Genomic DNA, 21,147 nt, shown 5'->3' on the forward strand with positions numbered 1-21,147 from the left:
GAATTCGAGGTTACAGTGAGTTATGATCGCACCACTGCACTCCAGATTGGGCAACAAAGCAAGACTCTCTCTTAAAAAAAAAATATTCTGTACTTTATTCAAGATTGACAGGAAGCCATGGCAGGGTTATCAGAGCATACTACAATAGTTATGCAAAAACTCACTCTACCATCTTCCTAGCAATATAAGGCCAATTAAATTAGTTACCTGAAAAAGACTGGAAAGGCTTGAGGAAAACTTTAAATCAATAGGAAACCAGAGACTATTTCTGAATAAGAAAAAGTAATTCTCTGTTACAATATTACCACAGCAAAGAGCAGGATAGTGTTTGCAAAATAAACTCCTTCATAAAAAATGTATTTCTTCCTACATGAATGACAATGTCATAACCAAATACTCTTGAAATTTTCCAGAAAACAGAAGTCATTTGTTTCTCATGTGAATCATTTCAGAAATTACAAAAGCTCACAGAAATATCAGGTCTACCTTGTAAGAATTATTTTTGGTACCTTTACATGAGTAGCATTCTATATTTGTTTCCTAACTACCATTCTGCACCATTCATAGTACTTACACTGCCTTGTGGATATTTTTGACCATGACTTATCCTCTCTACACAATTAACAGCCCCATTAAGACCAAAAATTTTCAATTATTTGTTTCTCTCATATCACGTAACATAGTACCTTAACAGGAGTACAAACAATTCCAGTTAACTATAGCATTTCTTCTCTTAGATTAGAACAGCATCTACTTCTTAAGAAATTCATGTATTAATGAAATCATGCCACAATATTTTTCATATATGAAATACCAACTGACTTCAAAGATACTGCTATTTAACACCATCTTCAAAAGACTCCTTAAAATTTTTCTACCTTGCCTAGATTATGAAAGCAGGAATGCCCAATGTTAACTGAGAGGCAATGCCCCAAAATATGTACATGGGCAACCTGACAGGGCACTATCACGCTTCCAAATGCAGAAAAGCACAGCCAAGATTAAGCTGTAAAAATCGTGGAACAGGTTTGGCTGCTGCTGTGTGTTGTGAATGGTCTCATCAGACTGGAAGTGGTTCCTGCAATTCATCTCTTATCATCAATGGAAAACAAGACAGACTATTAAAGCCTTTCTTTATTTTTGTTTTAGGAGGAAAATGTTCCACACAGAGGTATCAAAATTTTTGACTATTTAACATCCAGCAAATGCTTCTTCAATTTATGAGCAATAAAGGATAAAAATTCATGAATAAAGATAAAGTAATTACATGCAAATTACTATCCTCATGTAGGAAAGCATGCAAATAACCAGAGATGACATCCTCAGGTCATTGTAGCACCACTGAATAAAGATCAAGCCTATTGTAAAATAAGCCTGGAAGAACTGAAGTCACTAGCTGGACATGCATCAGACAACAGATTATAAGGTGCCTAACTGCCAGAGACACAAGGATGCAAAGAAAAGGGAATGAAAGGCAGACAGAATATAGTGTCTGTATGACAACAAACTCCAGGCTAAAATAACTTTCTATAAGACATGAAACCCATATTTATCACAGAAATAGTATCTGCCTCTTTTTAGCCATTTAATCATTCCCACCTTGAAGCAGGACACGATATCTTAAGTTCCACAACGTAAGACTAAATGCTGTGCTCATGAAAAATGAGGCTTCAGGTATGATTACGCTAAAGCAGCTTTCCCAGACAGTTAGTGAACAAGAACTTAAAGGTCACAGAAGTTAATATATTAAAATGCATTTATTATAATTTAGTATAAACAATTTATAAATCCACATATATGAATATGTAATTCATATATAATTATGAAAAATCACCAAAAAATCACAAAAATAAAAATCACAAATGTACTAAGACAGAGCTAGAAACAGCTAGTAACAACAGTTAGTGCTATTAAATAGATGGTGGTTACAAAGCTAATTGCTGGGCAATTTTTACATATTAAGCATCAAAAAGGCCATCAGACCTACATTTTCCCTTTCGTTGACAGATGATGAGAACAATTAGGAATAATTTTTGCCACTTCTGTGACTTGTAAAGTCCCACTTCTGGCCAGCCCTCCATGATGTCTTTGTGGGGGAGGAGAGAAGATGAAATACAGAAAGGAAAAAGACAGGAAGAAAGACTTCTCTGTTACAGTCAAAGCTAGGCATGTCCACCGACACTGAAGGGACAGAAAATATGGAATAATCAAGCCCATCTGACAGACAACCTCTAAGATTTCTTTGCTTTGCTAGGCTGTTTGGAAAAGATAAAAAGACTATAAAAATTCCATTCTTAGTCAATAGCTGTCCCTGCTAAGTTGTGACAGTAGTTTTCAAAGGTCTTATTCCTAGGATCCACTTATACTCCTAACAATTATTAAAGACACTAAAGAGCTTTTGCTTATGTGGGTTGTATCTATCATTATTTACTATATTAAATAACTAAATTACATGTTTCAACTTTTAGGAATTCAGTTTTAAAATAACTAAAAAGCAGTTACATAAAAAAATAACATTTTAATGAAAAATAACTATTTCCCAGAACAAAAAATATTAAGTGATTAGAATGCCACGGTTTTACAAATCTCTTTAGCATTTAATACTAAATATTAAATAATAATCCAGACAGCTAGATTTTTTCATTTGCTTTTGTATTCAGTATGCTGTGGCATGCTGTTCTGGCTGAAGTACAATGAAGAAGATATCTTGAAAGGGTCCAGAGGGGGACCCTCAAGAGTTGCCATGGACCACACTTTTTGAATCCCTGAGTTAGAGGTTTAAATTCAAGATTCCCAATTTTACACCTGATTTAACCCAAAGGAATTTAAAACATGGAGAACCATCAAGAACAAAATAATCTAGGCCTTATTAGCTCTAATGATTAGGATATCTGTAAACCTTTTTTTTTTTTTTTTTTTTTTAAAGACACAGGGCCTCACTGTAGCCCAGGCTGGAGTGCAGTGGCACAATCATAGCTCGCTGTAACCTCAAACTCCCAGGCTCAAGTGATCCTCCTGCCTCAGCCTCCCAAGAAGCTAGGGCTATAGGTGTACGCCATCATGCCCACCTATTTTTATTTATTTATTTATTTTTTTGACGGAGTCTCGCTCTGTCGCCCAGGCTGGAGTGCAGTGGCGCAATCTTGGCTCACTGCAAGCTCTGCCTCCTGGGTTCACCCATTCTCCTACCTCAGCCTCCCAAGTAGCTGGGACCAACACGCCTGGCCACCACGCCCGGCTAATTTTTTTAATTTTTTTATTTTTTAGTAGAGACGGAGTTTCACCATGTTAGCCAGGATGGTCTCGATCTTCTGACCTCATGATCCACCCGCCTCGGCCTCCAAAAGTGCTGGGATTACAGGAGTGAGCCACTGCACCCAGCCATAATTTTTTATATATATATATATTTAAAGACAGGATCTCACTGTGTTGCCCAGGTTGGTCTGAAACTCCTGGCCTCAAGAGATCTTTCCAAAAACACTGAGGTTACAGGCCTGAGCCACCATGCCTGACCCTAGTGAGAAGAGAATCAGCCTGGCCTGAGGTCTGTAAACTTTAAGAGGATAAGCTACTATCAAATATTCACTCAAACTTTCCTTTTAGTGACTATGAATTATTAGATATAATTTCAAGCATTAATCAACACAAATATTAGAAGATAAAGCTATAGTCATTTTCTGGTCCCAATTCCAACCCAGAACTTCAAGGTTGTTCTTGTATGTAAATGCAGGATCAGAAAACAGAAGCATAAGGGGAGGGCAACGAAAGAGAACAGAAGAGAAACATCCTTCCAAGAGAGTCTGGCCCTAACACATCCACGGTAGGTAAAGAATACCTAAATACAGTCCTTGGGAGAACTGATATTAGTTACTCAAACAATTTTCCTTAGAGTTTAACTGTTTCACAACCCTGGTTGAGAAAGGCTAAGGAAGGGGCTGAAAATTGAGGCTTTGAGGTGTAACAGGTAGGCTACAGGATCTGGAGGCCTAATTCAGTAGCTCCCAACCTTTTCAACAGCTAGAAACCCTTTTATACTGTAATTAACCCCCTTGAACTCAATATTTAGAGTGAATCTGCCCAAATAAAGTATATTTACCATTAATCTTAAGAAATTAATGAAGTTTCTTTTGTCACATTGTGAACTATTTAAAGCCAGAATTGTGTCTATGTACCTTTCTTTCTAAAACCTGGACTAAGGCTCACAGAAAAACTCCAGCTGAATTACATTTTCATTTTTACCTGTTTCTCCCAAAGTACTGATTTTCTTCATATAGTAGAAATAATTTTAGGTGTCACACACATTACATTCAAACATACATGATACTCTCCTGGAGGCCTCTTTTTTTTTTTTTTTTAAGATGGACTCTCGCTCTGCCATCCAAGCTAGAGTGCAGTGGCGCGATCTCGGCTCACTGTAACCTCCACCTCCTGGGTTCAAGTGATTCTCCTGCCTCAGCCTCCTGAGTAGCTGGGATTACAGGCATTCACCACCATGCCCAGCTAATTTTCTTATTTTTAGTAGAGACAGGGTTTCACCATGTTGGTCAGGCTGGTCTCGAACTCCTAACCTCATGATCCAACCGCCTCAGCCTCCCAAAACGCTGGGATTACAGACGTGAGCCATTGCACCTGGCCGAGACCTCTATTATTAACATGTCAGAATGGGTAGCCAGAATTCTTTCTTAATGAAAAAGTTATGAAGTACAATCAGAACCACATTGGTTTTCTGTTTAAATTCACTTCATTCTACCATTGTTTGAATTTTCTTCTCTATTTCTGCCTCTACTCAGGAACTGAATGCTTAACTTACAGCCTTCAGCAGCTCCCTTTTCAAACCACAGCTAGCTTTCTGGAGTACAGCTTTGCTCACATTATCACTCTTGCTTGACAACTTACACTGAATCTCTATCACCCAAAGGCCCTCCTTGATCACCTACCTTTCTGAATTTATTCCCACCAGGCCAAATAATTCCCTGCTCTACAAACACAGCTTATTCTTCCCACTCTTTGTACATGTATGCTATTCCTCAGGCCTGATATGACTTTCCCCTTTGTCTTCCCATGCCTACAGTATGCCCAACTTTCAAAATCCAGACCTGAAAGTCAGCTCGTCACTAACATGTTCCCAGCTGCTCCAGTGAAAAGAAGGCTCATCCCCTTCACACACCCAATACAGTATGTTATCTGTCCTCAGACTGGGTTTCTCTTGTATGTTACGGTTGTGTCTTATCTCCCCTGTGAGAGGAGAAAGAAGATCCATGAGGACAAGACTTGTGTCTAGTTTGCCCTGGTATACAGATGCACTCAAATAATGGATGAATTAATTTTTCTATAGGAAAAAAAAAAACCACCCAAAAGATATGTCTTTACTGGACAGTTAAGACAAAGCAGATGTTGGAGAAAATTTGTAAGTCTACCTTTTTTTTCCCCCTCTAAGTTAATCCACATAGAATTTTCATTTTTTTTTTCTTGGACATTAGCATTCAAAATAACATTTTATAGTTTAATACTATGCCATTGCCTTGTTTAATTCCCAAGATATCCTGACATAAATATTCTCACGATTCACATTTTATAAATTAGGAAATAGCTTTAGAGACGGCAACTGCCATCGGAGGAAGAGACAGAACTAGAGTCTTTTGACTCTAAACTCAAGTTCTTTCTACTGAATCACAATAAAGTAACATTTTACTTAAAAACACAAAACTAAAAGTAAATTCAAGTTTTCTCTTTCCTAATTTCTCATTCTACCTAACTTCCCTCAAAGGCATTTTTAAAAATGCTTCAAAGATCTTGAATTGAAGGCCAAACTCAATAAAAAGAAATGGCCTAAAGGCTCGAAAACCCAATCCTCTTTGTGCCTCCCTTTCTAGGTATGGACAACCTGGGGAAATCCTATCTCTCCAGGTCAATCCTCCTAATTGGAAATTGGGAGTAACAACAGACATATTAACCTCACATTACTGTGATTCACAAAAGGAGACAACTGTGAGAGGTAAGTATGAGAATAAAGGAGAGCAGGCAGACATACAAAAAGACTGTCTCCATCTACCCAATCCCCAAACCTGTTAGTCATTTAATACTTAATGAACAGATTTTTTTTTTTTTTTTTTTGAGACAGAGTTTTTGCTCTTGTCACCCAGGCTGGAGTGCAGTGGTGCGATCTCAGCTCACTGCAACCTCCACCTCCCGGGTTCAAGCAATTCTCCTGCCTCAGCCTCCCGAGTAACTGGGACTACAGGCGCCCGCCACCACGCCCAGCTAATTTTTGTATTTTTAGTAGACATGGGGTTTCACCATATTGGCCAGGCTGGTCTCGAACTCCTGGTCTCAGGTGATCCACCTGCCTTGGCCTCCGATAGTGCTGGGATTACAGGCGTGAGCCTGCCGAACCCAGCCGAACAGATAGATTTTATAGGGTTCAAAATGTTATACCCGGTCATACAGATAGGTTTTACAGGGTTCAAAATGTTAATCCTCCAATAAGATTAGTTGTTTCGCAAAGCTAAACTAAAAAACTTTGTCCAAGATTATCTTTGGGATTCTTTTCAGGTCCAAATTTTTAAGATTTCATGAAAGCATTAATAAAGAACCCCAAATGCAGTATATCCAGAACCAAATGTGTTATCTACAGCACAGTATTTCCTCTTCTACCCTCTTCCACTCTGTCTCTAGTTAACAGTACCATCTTTATCGGGGTCCCAAACTGACACACCTGGTCATCATTTTAAAACACTGTTCTCTCCTTCCTGGCCTGCCCATTACATCTTACTGACAAAGAGAAAAGAGGTTGAGTTCTAAGATCTCGGTACAAAAGCCACTAATGCCACTATCTAGCTGTGGGTCCTTGCACCACTACAGTGACCTTCTGTAAGTGCCAATCTCATTTCTAAAACAAGGATAATACCACCAACCTTGTAGGGTTGTTATAAAGATGACTGGTTATGTATATGCCAGATTAAGACCAGGCACACAGAAGGTGACCAATAAATAGATCACTATTCCTGCCTCAGAATGGCTTTAATTTCTATGTGAGGACAAAGGTAGAAAGCTAGAACACTGCCATGGCAGGTAAAGCCAGCACTAAATGAAAGCTGGTCACCTCCTCTTCATTCTGCTCCTCTCCTCTACTTTGTCAGTTCAGGCCTCATCTTTCTCACCGGTATTATCACAACAGTGTCCTGAATTGATCTTCATGCATGTAACTTGCATGCTCACCACACTTGTCCTAAAGCACAAACTTGATCATATCAATCCTTTATTTAGCATCCTTCGATGACTCTTCACCACCTCCATGATAAAATGCATACTCATCAGCACCAGGCCCTTCCCAACCTTATCTCTTGGGATGCCCTACTCCTGACCCCCACCACATAAATTCTCATGTCCAAGCCACATCATAGTGTATTTGTTATTTCCCAATTGCTCCATGCTCTCATGCTTCCAAACCTATCTAGAATGTTCTATCACTGATGAGCCCTCTCCATTCTTAAAAACATAGCTGAAACATCACCTTCTCTTCAAAGCTTTCCCTGACCCTAGAATTTTCTTTGGTATTCCGAAGGCCTTTCTTCATACTACATTTGCAAGCCGTATCCTAATTTTGCGGGCCTTGTTTCTGGCAGCTCTAGCCCAACTGTGACATCAGGCAAGGGACAGGATTTATCTATCATTTTCGTATTATTCCCAGTGCCTAACACAGTTTGTAAAAAATACATTTTATTGAAAATATTTTTGTGATAAGTTTAATATTGTTTGCATTAATATCAACAATCTGAAAGACTAAAAAACAAAACTGTCACTATAAAGTATTTCTAGAAACTATTGAGATTTTTTTTTAATCCTATTAATTCCAAACATAAAGAGATTTTTAAATGCTGTGATAAAACTCATACAAATGCACATATTGGAAGGTACATCAGGCCAAATTATCATTAAAAAATGAAATCTCAGTATTATAAAACCTGAAGAAAATTTCAACCATAAGGAAGGTATGACTTTTGACTACGTTCTCACGTTCAATAGATTAAAAAATAAAACCCAGCAAAAGTAGTCTTTTAGATAATGGTAAAATACTTATTTTGGGGTGTTCTTTTTAAAAAGGCATGTTTCATCTTGGCTGAGAACAAAAGCAGTGGGATTATCTTACGGGTTATGCATATAATTTTCTTTTTTTTTGGATTTAAAAAATTATTTCTTATTTTCAAATGATTTAAACCTTTTACAAAAATATAACAGTCGGGCAAATTTGCCTCCACCAACTATCACAAAAATTAACTTTGTAGTTTATATAATCCATAACTATTACCTACAAAAATCTATAAATACTGAATAATAGAGAAATCAAAAATATCACTTTAGGTAATACACCCATTTAAAATTGAATCCATTTCCATGGAGAAAGGAAAAAATACACAGTAGCATTTGGTATAAAAGGAAGAGCACTAATTCAGTTCTTTTTCAAAAATGTTAAAACATGTGATTTGTGTTTTTTTAACTTCCAAATATAACTCACTGTATTTAGCACCTTCTGTACTTTCCAGTATATTAGATAATTGCATACCAAGTTAAAAACAAAATAAAGGAAAACATTTCTGCCACCCACCATTTTCATTAAAAAAATGGAAGTATTACACAAACACACAGAGCACCTCGTAAAGGTTGGTATGACTAGCCCCCCAGAAAACTGTTTTTTATAAATTTTAAAAATTTGAGGATTTAGGGGACATGGGAGAAGAGGAAATGAGAATTATGTGATTATTGGTTTTAACACAAAACGTGAGCTAGTAATTTTCAAATTCAGTTCTAGAGAACCATGGAGGTGTCTCAAAGGTTGCAGATCCTGAACCCCACATCAATTAGAGAAGCTCCATATTTTTTGTCCATTTATAGACTGAACTACCAAATATCTCATTTGCACAAAAATCTCCATAACTTTTAAAAGTCTGAAAAATCACTGAGAAGGATTAGCCAATGACAACCGTGGATAATATTGATATTAGCACCTAATAAATAAAAATACAAACAGAAATGTTTTATATGGAAAAATGTTTTACAAAGTGGTAAAAACATTAAGAAACAGGCAAGACTAGTATTTGTAGTTACTTTATCAATAAGTTTATTCTGCTTCTCATCAGTTTTATCAGGCTACAGTTTGTAAAGGGAAGGGACATGTAAGTTAAGCTTTTTCAACTTGCTTTTGGAAGAAAGACAGTAGATGATTTCAGCAGCGAACTGGCTGTGAACCCAAAGCAAAGATTTTTGGCAGGGTATGACCAAGCTGAGAGGCGACATTAGTGGGTATGTTTGTTTAGATAAAGGGGAGGTGGCCCATATAATGTTGGAGTAGGGTACATAGCTTTTCTACATTGGAAAATCTGCGTAAGAAATGATATCTATTCCCAAGAACACTCCTGATTCTTAACATCTTACTCTCTCCTATGCTTCTACTTCCACACTAATTAAGGCCATCAAAAATAAGAAATAGTACTTAACTACAGTAATTTATGAAAAGTCACTTTCTAAGTAAATCAGACTATTTAGAACTCAGCCATTCTATATGCTTTGTTTTCCATGATGAAAAAACTACAGAACTAAAAGCTTCCTTGCCAGTGACCTGATCCACAATACCAGGAGGAAGCTGTGACGGACTCATTTCTTCCATTATCTCTCTTTCCTCAGCCCCTAGTATGAGTGGTTGAGATTGTGACTGAGAAAAGAATAAAGTACCAAAATCATCTAACAAGAATCCTATTTTTTTCCCACACTAAAATGCTTGTGTAGCTTATGAAATGATGGTCGATTTTCCTATTTGCCAAACTTTCTATAATGTGGAACATTGTTTCTTAAAGCTTATTACTTTACAATAGAGAATGTAATTGCGTCTCTCCACATTGATTCATTAATTTGAAAAGATCAAGATAAAAAAAAAAAAAAAAAAGGCTGTGCACGGTGGCTCACGCCTGTAATCCCAGCACTTGGGGAGGCCAAGGTGGGCAGATCACTTGAGGTCATAAGTTTGAAACCAGCCTGGCCAATATGGTGAAACGCCATCTCTATTAAAAATACAAAAATTAGCTGGGCATGGTGGTGAGTGCCTGCAATCCCGGCTACTTAGGAGGTTAAGGAGGGAGAATCACTTGAACCCGGGAGGCAGAGGTTGCAGTGAGCCAAGATCGCGCCACTGCACTCCAGCCTAGGCAACAGAGCTAGGCTCTTGTCCCAAAAAAAACAAAACAAACAAACAAAAATCAGAAAAAAAAAAAAAAAAAAAACTACATTAACTGGCATTTGCATTTTGAAATCAAACCATATGACTACTCATTGATAGAAACAATCCTTTCCATTTGGCTAAAAACTAAAAATCAAAAGTCAATGACAATAATAATAATGTTAACTACTTTTAAAAAAGGAACATTTAGTTCTTAACATAAGTTCCTAATATCAGTAACATTTAGTTCCTAATATCAATGGATACTCTTTTGAAAGTTCAGAAATAAAAACAATGCTAGTTTGTTCTAAAACATGGGAAATTCAAATGTCATACATCTACTCTCCAAACTTTGGTACCTTAATTATTTATCATGTAACTGACCCATCCAACAAGATATTAAGAATCACAATTCTAGTTTCTTCTCTATGGTAAAACTACGGTAAATGAAAAGCAATTCTATACCTATGATAGTATGCCAATAAAATACTGACACCTGCAAGAGAAGTACAGAGACTCAGAGAAATGACCTACATACAAGACCGTACAGACTTTCCTATGCTATTTTCTGGACTTAGAGACAAACCAGGCCAAGTTCTAGTGGTTTATTTTCTCAAACTAGACACAATATGCAAACTATGTATAAGTTATGTATTGATATTAATTTCCTCAAAAGAAGATCTGATACAAAACATCTAAAGCCATAACAACTTTAAGTTTTTGCAAGATCCCAAAATGTCTTCTTGCTCTGAAACTAGTATTTGACAGACTAACACATGAGCTAGATGCTTGAATCCTTTTTAGTATAAGGCAACATATAAATTTTTAATGTATTTATAACAGATTTTGATATTCTATACTTTCAACAAAGTATCAAATTTTCATCTGACTGCAACTCCTTCCTCTTAAAATATATATTGATTACAGTACATTTATATCATTAAAATCATTACTAAATATACAATATAGGCAAGAGTAATCATATTTGTGTTTTTATACGTAACAATTATTTTCTGATTATAAAATCTATCTCTTCAAAGAAATAACCACACACTGGTACATTTTTCTATTTTTTTAAACCAAGATAAAACTAAGCTTATCCTTGACATATATATAGTTTTTAAAAACTGGGATTTTTTAAAAAAGTGATTTCTACATATCTTTCTAACCAATATGCATTATCAGAGGAGATGCAATTCATGACTTGTACCACCTGAGGGCACTCCTAAAATCTTTAAAAAACCAAGAATCACATTTTTACCTACTAGGAAAAAGACCTAGTCCTACTTCAAGTTCATGGTTTGAAAAACAACTTTCAGAAAACATGTGTTTCTTTACACAAAGATGATAAATAAGCATAATTCCTATCCACTGCATAGTCTCTGGGCTTCATGTACTCTCAACAAAAGTGTTTCTGAAGCAGGATGAAACACATCTAAATACTTCAAATAAAAGGGTTACAAATTAAAGAGAACTAAACAACTCACAGGACTGTCTTTCTAGATTATACATTTATCATCAGTAAAAAGTTGGTATTTCTATAGAAAATAAAAATTCAAGAACTACTTCAAATATATACAAGATCTAAAAGTTAACAAAAAGATTTGCTCTTTAACATATACACGGCACTTCAGATCAAGAATACAAGTAAACCTTCAGTTTTGCTTTGTCTCTGGAAAAAGAAAGAAAATACAAGTAAACCATGGGCACCTTACCTGTTTCCTGTGAATTTAACACTTCTAAGGCATGCATCATGGCACTTGCGAAGACATTGGCATCCTCTTTGCTGCCAAAGTTGAGACCATACACCTGTCTAGCATCTCGCCACTGGTGGAAGGTCTGTGTAGCTTGATTGTACTTCAATCCTTTAGGAATGGCACAATTTATCACGACCTAAAAAATAGTAAGTCTTTATAAAGTCAAACCAATAATTGGCAAAGTCAAGGATGTCAACAAATGCTGACTATATATTCATTCAAATATGTTCCTAATAGACCTTGACAAAAATGGTTTAAACAATTATCTAGGGTAAAATCTACAGAAATATCAGTCTGATAGAAGTTAAGCTTTTTGCTGATTACAAAGGTCTGCCATAAAACAGTAAATCAGCAAAACAAAACAAAACAAAATCTATTTTCCTCATTAAATATATTTTAACTTGTTTGCTGAAGTTTTACAAATACAAAAAAGTATACACAACATAAAAGTGTATCTGTGAATGTTCACATGAAGTCAGTACCCTAATTAAGAAATCAAACAGCAACACCAGAAGCCTATCTTCTTAATTCCTCCCACCTCCCAAAAGGTACTAGCCACACTTCTAACATCATAAATTACTACATTTATATGAAATCCAAAACCAACGTATCAATCTGAGGAGGGTCTTGAGTATCTATAGGGGTCTTAAGTATCTTTCATTAGATTTATTTTCTATTATTAATCAAGTTTTGTAGGTTTTTAGATTTTTATAAAAATGGAGTTACACAACATGTATTATAACGTATCTGCTCTCTTATCCTCAAAATTGTTTGTAAGAGCCATCCACTTGTTGCATGCAGCTGTGGTTTGTTCATTTTCATTGCTGTATGGTAGTCCTTTGTATAAATCATGCTTATTTAAGCATTCTCCCATTAATGAACATTTAGATTATTTGCAGTTTAGGTTATTAAAAATTGTGATGTTATGAACTTTCTACTGCATGTCTTTTGGTACAAACAAGCATTCATTTTTGTTGGGCATATACCCAGGAGTGGAAATATCACAGGACATGTGTATGTTCAGCTTTAGTAGAAAATTCCAAGTAGCTTTCCAAATTGGTTCTAGTAATTTACACTTCCACAAGAGTATACAAGAGCTTGTGCTACTTCCACATAACTATGCAACATTACAACTGGTACTATCAGTCTTTATTTTAGCAATTCTGGTGGGTATGAATGCTTTATCACTGCAGTTTTAGTTTGCATTTCCCTGATTTTTATTAGCTATCTAGATGTCTCTTTTTGTGAATATCTGCTTGAATTAAGTCTCTTGCCCATTTTTCTCCCGAGTTGTCAATTTTTTTCTTCTTTGATTTCTAAGCCCTTTATATATTCTAGATATGATATCATTGTTGGTTATCTATGTTGCATATATCTTATGCTATTCTATGAATCACCTTTTCACTCTTAACGGTTTCTTGATGGATTTAAGTTCTTCACTTTGATTCTGTTCAAATTAGCAATCTTTTTCTTTATAGTTACTGCTTTAGTGCTGTTTAAGAAATGTTTCTCAATCACAAGGTCATGAAAATATTGTCCTATATTATCTTGCAAAAGCTTTATTATTTTACTTTTCACATTTCTATCCCCAATCCAGCTGGAATTGGTCTGTGCCTATGGTGTGAGGTAGGGATCAAGTTTGCTATTTGTTTCAATATGGCTGTAAAAATGATCCAGCACTATCAATGTGCTACAGGTTTGCCTGCAGCACATAAATTAAGTGTCTATGTGGCTCTATTTTCTCCTACAGATCAATATGCCTTTTTGCCAACTCTACAATGTCTTAATTGTTGTAGCTTTATATGAAATCTAGATGACCATTAGAGTGTGTCTTCCTGTTTCATTCTTCAAAATTGCTTTGGCTCTTCTTAGTCCTTTGTGTGTAGCTAGTTTTACATTCTGATTATCAGTTTCTATCAAAGAAATTTTGGGGACGTTGAGGTTGCATGAAAACTAACATATCAATCTGAGGAGGTTCTTAAGTATCTTTATGGGGGTCTTGAGTATCCTTCATTAGATTTATTATTTTCTATTATTAATTGAGTTCTAAGTATTAGAATCTTTTATTATTCCTAATAATTTACATTAAGGTTTTTTCCTCTAAATACACAACCATGTAATCTGCAACTGACAGCTTTATTTCTTCCTTTCCAATCCATGCACGATGTATTTATCTTCATACACCTACTAGAAATCACACTACAATGCTGAAAAAAAGTGTTCATAACAAGTATCTTTATTTCCTGATTTTAGAAGGAAAGCTTTCTCAATTAAACCGTTAAAAGTATGATCTTTCACACCAGGCGAGGTGGATCACGCCTGTAATTCCAGCATTTTGGGAGGCCGAGGCAGGTAGATCACTTGACGTCAAGAATTCAAGACCGGCCTGGCCAACATGGTGAAACTCCAGTCTCTACTAAAAATACAAAAATTAGCCAGGCGTGGTGGCATGTGCCTGTAATCCCAGCTACTTGGGAGGCTGAGGCAGAAGAATCACTTGAACCTGGGAAGAAGAGGTTGCAGTGAGCTGAGAGTCTGCCACTGCACTCCAATCTGGGCAACAGAGTGACACTCTGTCTCAAAAAGTAAATAAATACATAAATAAATGACCTTTCATGTAATAATCTTATTGATACCTTTTATCTGGGGAGAAACCCTCCTATTACTTGACAGCTAAGGGTTTCCATCATGATTGAATACTGCATTTTATCGAGTGCTCCCCAACATACCTTGAGGTGACTGGCTCTTCTGTTTTTTATGCAGTTAATTACACTGATTATTTTCTAGTATTCAACCAACCAACCTTACATTCCTAGGATAAACAACATTGGTCCCCACATATCAATTTTTATAAATCTCTAGATTTGTTTGATAGTCCTCTGTTTGAAATTTTTATATCTACTTTTATGAATGAGATTAACCTCACTATTGTATTCATGTATTCATTGTATTAATGCCAGGTTTTGACAGCAAAGTAATGCTGGACTTAAAATGAACTGGCACTGTAGAGTTGGCAAAAAGATAGGCATCCTCTTTGTGTATTCTCTGGAAAAAAGTATGTAATATTGGTGTTCTTTAGTTGTTAAAGGTTTGGTTGAAAAGGACACCACCAGTAGAGCCAGCTAAACGAAGTTTTTCTTCCTTTTACTTCTTTTCATCATAGTTTTAATTTCTTTAAAGTGTTTTCCTAAGAATTTCTACATCTACATTTTCAAAATTACTAAAATAAAGTTGCTCAAAATACCCCCCTTAATCACTTAAATGTCTCTAAGATTCATAGTGATGTCGCTTCTTTCTTCATAATGGCTATTTAAACCATTCTCTTTTTTTTCCCCAAGAGCTGTCCCTCACAAGGACTTCAGAGACAAACCTCTCCTTAGTGTGTTTCCTTTCTGCTGCATTAATTTTGGCTCTTATCTTTATTGTTATGCTCTTTCTATTAATATTTTATATGGCTTTAATGGTCTATTCTTTAATTTCTTGAGATGCATCCTGAGTCTGGCTGAAAAGTCAACAATACTTATTTTCCAAGATAACATTTCAGTCTCTAAATTTCACTTTAATCAGAAGTTTAGTAGCATTCTACTGGTGTTAATATGTGGCATGTTCATCATTATTTAGCTCAACTAATTTTTCTTATTTCGTTGTGATTTCTTCTCTGTCTCATGGACTATTCAGAAAGGTATTTCTTAACACCTACACCTATGGGATTCTCTATTATCTTACTTCCAGATTAATTCTGCCGTGACCACACACTTTGTATGATTTTAATCCTTTGAAATTTGTTGACACTTTCTTTAGGGCCAAGCATACATACAATTTTGAAATTGTGACATGTACATTTGAAAGGTATGTGGTATATATGCCAATTAGGGTAGGGAAGTAATTGTATTGTTCAAACCTTCTATATATTCTTACAGGCCTTTTTTTCTGACTGCCTGTTCCATCAGTTACTAACAGAGGTAAGTTAAAGTCTCCTGCTGTGATTCGTACATTTGTAACCAGAACAAGAGAAACTTTGACACCTCTGGTTCCAAAATGGCAGCGCAGAAGCAAGCTATGGCAAGAATCGCAATTACTTTTGCATCAACCTAACAGTTCTCTACTCTCCCCGCCCCCCCCAACAAAACAAAATCAAGTACACAGCATTAAAATTATCACCAGCAATATCCCACAACTTAAATAGGAGTAGGACACAGTTCCTGGAGACACAAAGAAATAAAAAAGCTCTCAGCAGACAGTAAGATAATCAGACCTCCATATCCACAATGCCCCTCCACACAGCCTGCTGGCACCAAGCATGCAGAAATCTTCCCCCAACTCACGCCTTCTACACTGGAAAAAGTGAGATCAAGATAAACAACAAACTTTTCCACCATCTTGGGTTCATGGCAAAAGACCCATCTGTCATCTCAAACCATGGGAAGCACTGGGAGTTCCAGAAGGGAGAAATATCCCTAAGAACAGCCAGAGACAAAGTGGGGAAGCAGGACTAGCCCAGAAAGTCTGCTCTGTAACTTGGCCAAAGGAGACACTGAGTCCAAGTGGCTGTTCAGCAGCACCATGCTGTTGGAGGTTTGTTCCACAGGTCTCCTGGGCATGAATCCCTAGCCAGCCTTCCCACACTACCAGGACATCCCCATTGGGACCTCCTCAATTTGGGATGGGTAGCACTCTGATTGTTTACTAGAACCTAGGCAAATCTGAACTTTTTTTTTTTTTTTTTTTTTTTTTTGAGATAGGAGCTACCCCAAGGCTGAAGGTAGCTCATGCCTGTAATTCCAGCACTTTGGGAGGCCAAGGCAGGTGGATCACTTGAGGTCAGGAGTTCAAGACCAGCTTAGTCAACATGGCAAAACCCCGTCTCTACTAAAAATATAAAAATTAGCCAGGCGTGGTGGCACACGCCTGTAATCCAGCTACTTGGGAGATTGAGGCAGGAGAATCACTTGAAACAGGGAGGCAAAGGTTGCAGTGAGCTGAGATCAAGCCATTGCACTGCAGCCTGGGTGACAGAGTGAGACTCTGACTCAAAAAAAAAAAAAAAAAGATTAAAACGTTATGCACATTTTACTATAACGTAAGGCTGGAGTGAAGTGGCTATTCACAGGCACAATCATAGGACATGACAGTCTTGAACTCCTGGTCCTAGGCAGTTCTCCTGCCTCAGCCTCCCGAATAGCTGGGACTATAGGCACAAGCCACTGTGCCCACCCTCCTGATGTGGTTTTTATAAATATTGGGGTAAGGGTGTCACGATTCTTTAGGAGATACTAGAAACCCAAAGCTACTAAAATTTAACATTATCAGAAAATTGGAAGACCCTTTTAAGGCAAATCAATATCCCTGCTTGGCAAATAGCTTAAAATGGCAGACAAGAGAAAAGATGTGTTACATCTACTTTTTCAATTGTTCACAACAGAATGTTAGAAAAAGTTGTGGAAAATATTACTAGGATCAAAATTATACAAACTACTGTTTCATTTCCCCAATATAAAAATTTTAAATCTGGGGCCAGGCGTGGTGGCTTACGCCTGTAATCCCAGCACTTTGGGAGGCCAAGGTGGGCAGATCACGATGTCAAGAGATTGAGACCATCCTGGCCAATATAGTGAAACCCTGTCTCTACTAAATATACAAAAATTAGCTGGGCTTGGTGGCACGTGCCTGTAATCCCTGCTACTCGGGAGGCTGAGGCAGAAGAATAGCTTGAGGAGGTTGCAGTGAGCACAGATCACACTCCAGCCTGGCGACAGAGCAAGACTCTGTCTCAAAAACAGAAACAAAAAAAAATTTTTTTAATCTGAATTAATTCTTTCACTCATCTAACCATTGAGGATAGATAGTACTACAAATAATCTTTAAAAGTATTAAAATTAAATATTTTCAGGCTGGGCGCAAGGGCTTACACCTGTAACCCCAGCACTCTGGGAGGCGGAGGCGAGTGGATCGTGAGGTCAGGAGATCAAAACCAACCTGGCCAACATGGTGAAACCCTGTCTCTACTAAAAATATAAAAATTAGCCAGGCGTGGTGGCACATTCCTGTAATCCCAGCTGCTCGGGAGGCTGAGGCAGGAGAATCGCTTGAACCAGGAAGGTGGAGGTTGCAGTGAGCCGAGATGGCGCCACTGCACTCCAGCCTGGTGACAGAGTGAGATTCCGTCTCAAAAAAAAAAATTAAATAAGTAAGTATTTTCACTTAATAACTACTTATTGGCTGTCCACTGAGCATACTGTCAGGTTTGGACTACATCATAATCCTAAATTCTGTGCTTCAGATCCAGTGAGCTTGAGTCTAGCCTGGAGGTGATATTCCATCTTACACATGCCTATCCATTTTTAGCCTGACCATAACAGAGTAAACACTGCAGTAAACACCCACACTTCCTTGTGACCTGGCTCAACATCTTATCCTGTCTATGAGGTCATCCATGACCCTTTCTCCTATCTTCTCAACAAACTGATGATGCTTTTATGCCCTCACTGTGCTCTATTCTATACTTATCACAACTGAAACATTTAACTGGGGTTCTTTGCTTATGTGCTTAACATCCCCATCCTGCCTCAGCCTCCTGAGTAGCTGGGATTACAGGCGCGCGCCACCACGCCTGGCTAATTTTTGTATTTTTAGTAGAGACAGGGTTTCACCATGTTGGTCAGGCTCTTCTCAAACTACTGACCTCGTGATCCGCTCGCCTTGGCCTCCCAAAGTGCTGGGATTATAGGCATAAGCCACTGCACCCAGACAACATCCCCATTCTTTACTGCATCTTTCATTCAAGGTCAGGAACGATATTCTAATATAAAACCCAAGCATAGTACCCATAAGCACTTAATAAATGTTAGGTTGGAAAATGAAGTATTTTAATATGCTTATATATTTATATAATTGTACATATTCAATTTTACAAGTAAATGGTGGGTGGTTTTAACAACTCTTACTATAGAAAGTTTAGATGTTTAGTAAATTATAACAACATGTGCCCACTTACAACAGACTGATAAACCATTAAGATATGTAAGAATGATGGCCAGCCACAGTGGCTCATGCCTATAATCCCAGCTACTCAGGAGACTGAGGCAGAAGGATCACTTGATCCCAGGAGGTCAAGGCTGCAGTGAGCTATGGTCAAACCACTGCACTCCAGCCTTGGCAACAGAGCAGGACTCTGTCTCAAAAGAGGCCGGGCACGGTGGCTCACGCCTGTAATTCCAGCACTTTGGGAGCCCAAGGCGAGTGAATCACAAGGTCAGGAGATCAAGGCCATCCTGGCTAACACGGTGAAACCCCATCTCTACTAAAAATACACACAAAATTAGCTGGGTGTGGTGGTGGGCACCTGTAGTCCCAGCTACTCAGGAGGCTGAGGCAGGACAATGGTGTGAACCCGGGAGGTGGAACTTGCAGTGAGCCGAGATTGCGCCACTGCACTCCGTCTGGGTGACTGGCCAAGACTCCGTCTCAAAAAAAAAAAAAAAAAAGAAATGCAAGAATGGAAGAAAGAAAACCAATTATTTATCAGATTTATTCTTAGGGATGGTGTTTTTTTAAGTATCATTATATTAATAAAAATATATTTTCTAATTATTTACTACTTATACAAAAATGCGAGTGTTTTTTATATACTGATCATGTAACCAGCAACCTCACTGAACAATCTTATTGGTTCTAAACGTTTATCTGCAGATACTCCTGGGAGATTTTTATGCAGACAATTACATCATTGGTGAGTAACCAGCTGTTTCTTTCTTATCAATTCTTACAGCTTCTATTTCTTAAACTTTGTATGGCTAGGTTATCTAGTACCTCATCTTTAATACTAAATGAAAACGGTTAGAGCTGAAATGCTCAATTTATTCACAAGTTTAATGGAAAGGCTCTCGACACTGTACGATCCTGTAAGATACCTGATGTATGCTTCTATTATCCACCCATATCAGCTTAAGAACATTAATTTTATGCCTAAAGTGATGAGAACTGTTATGTATTGATTCAAATTTTATCAAATGCTTTTTCCAGAACCTCTTGCTTTTGTAGGTTTTCTCCTGGGAAATAACATTAGTAAGTTATCTAATGTTAACCATCCTTATATTACTGAGGCAAACAGCGATAAGCCCTATTTGATCAAGAAGTGGTTTTGTTTTGTTTTTTACTCATTACTACATTTGGTCTGCTAATATCTTATTGGGGACTATTATATCTAGGTATACATTCATAACTGAAGACTGGCTCCTCTCCCAAACTTGTTCTATGTTTTGGATATCAAAATTATACACGCCTTATAAAATATCATTCTCTACAATGGTTACATAAAACAGAAAACACAGTGACATTTTAGATCTCATTTGTAAATGCTCTGTACTCTCCTGCAGCTTTTTAAAATTTGGGGGGCAGATTATTTACTATTGATTTATTTCATGATTGTAGGTCTATCATGTTTTCCTACTCTTCAGTTTTAGAAAGTTACGTTTTTCTACAAAATGGCCCATTTATTGGCATACAGTTTTTCATAATATTTTATTTCCTTAGGTAACTATAGTGGTATTCTTTATTTCATTCCTAAAATTGGTTATTTGTACTGTTCCTTTTTTTCGTTTGATTCTGCAAGTTTTTTTTTTTTTTTTTTTTTTTTTTTTTTTTTTTTTTGACATGGTCTTGTTCTGTCTCCCAGGTTGGAGTGCAGTGGCACAATCACACTCACTACAGTCTCCACCTTCCAGGCTTAAGTGATTCTTCCACGTCAGCCTCTCAAGTAGCTGGGACTATAGGCACACACATTGCACCTGGCTAGTTGTTTGGGTTTTTTGTTTGTTTGTTTTTTGATTTTGTTTTTTCTTTGAGATGGAGTTTCACTCTTGTTGCCCAGGCTGGAGTGCAATGGCACAAACTCAGCTCATTGCAACCTCTGCCTCCCAGGTACACGTGATTCTCCTATCTCAGCCTCCCAAGTAGCTCAAATTACAGGCATGCGCCACCACACCCAGCTAATTTTTTTTTTTCTAGTAGAGACAGGGTTTCACCATGTTAGTCAGGCTGGTTGCAAACTCCTGACCTCAGGTGACCCACCCACCTTGGTCTCCTGAAGTGCTGGGATTACAGACATGCGCCACCGCGCCTGGCCTGTTTAGGTTTTAAAAAATAGTTTTGTAGAGACAGAGTCTCATTATGTTGACCAGG

The 21,147-nt window shown here is 37.3% G+C and overlaps 1 protein-coding gene across 1 annotated transcript in view; it reads right to left on the bottom strand.

The window, feature by feature from the left end:
• The window catches only part of ENAH (enabled homolog (Drosophila)), a 154,970-nt gene that overhangs the window by 48,152 nt on the left and 85,671 nt on the right, over window positions 1-21,147 (bottom strand). The window contains exon 3 of the mRNA XM_011997949.1: window positions 11,926-12,103. Coding sequence (XP_011853339.1) covers window positions 11,926-12,103 — 178 coding nt within the window. The remainder of the gene's footprint in view (window positions 1-11,925; window positions 12,104-21,147) is intronic.

This window comes from Mandrillus leucophaeus, unplaced genomic scaffold (assembly GCF_000951045.1).
Source record: "Mandrillus leucophaeus isolate KB7577 unplaced genomic scaffold, Mleu.le_1.0 Scaffold550, whole genome shotgun sequence".
NCBI classification, from domain to species: Eukaryota; Metazoa; Chordata; class Mammalia; order Primates; family Cercopithecidae; genus Mandrillus; species Mandrillus leucophaeus.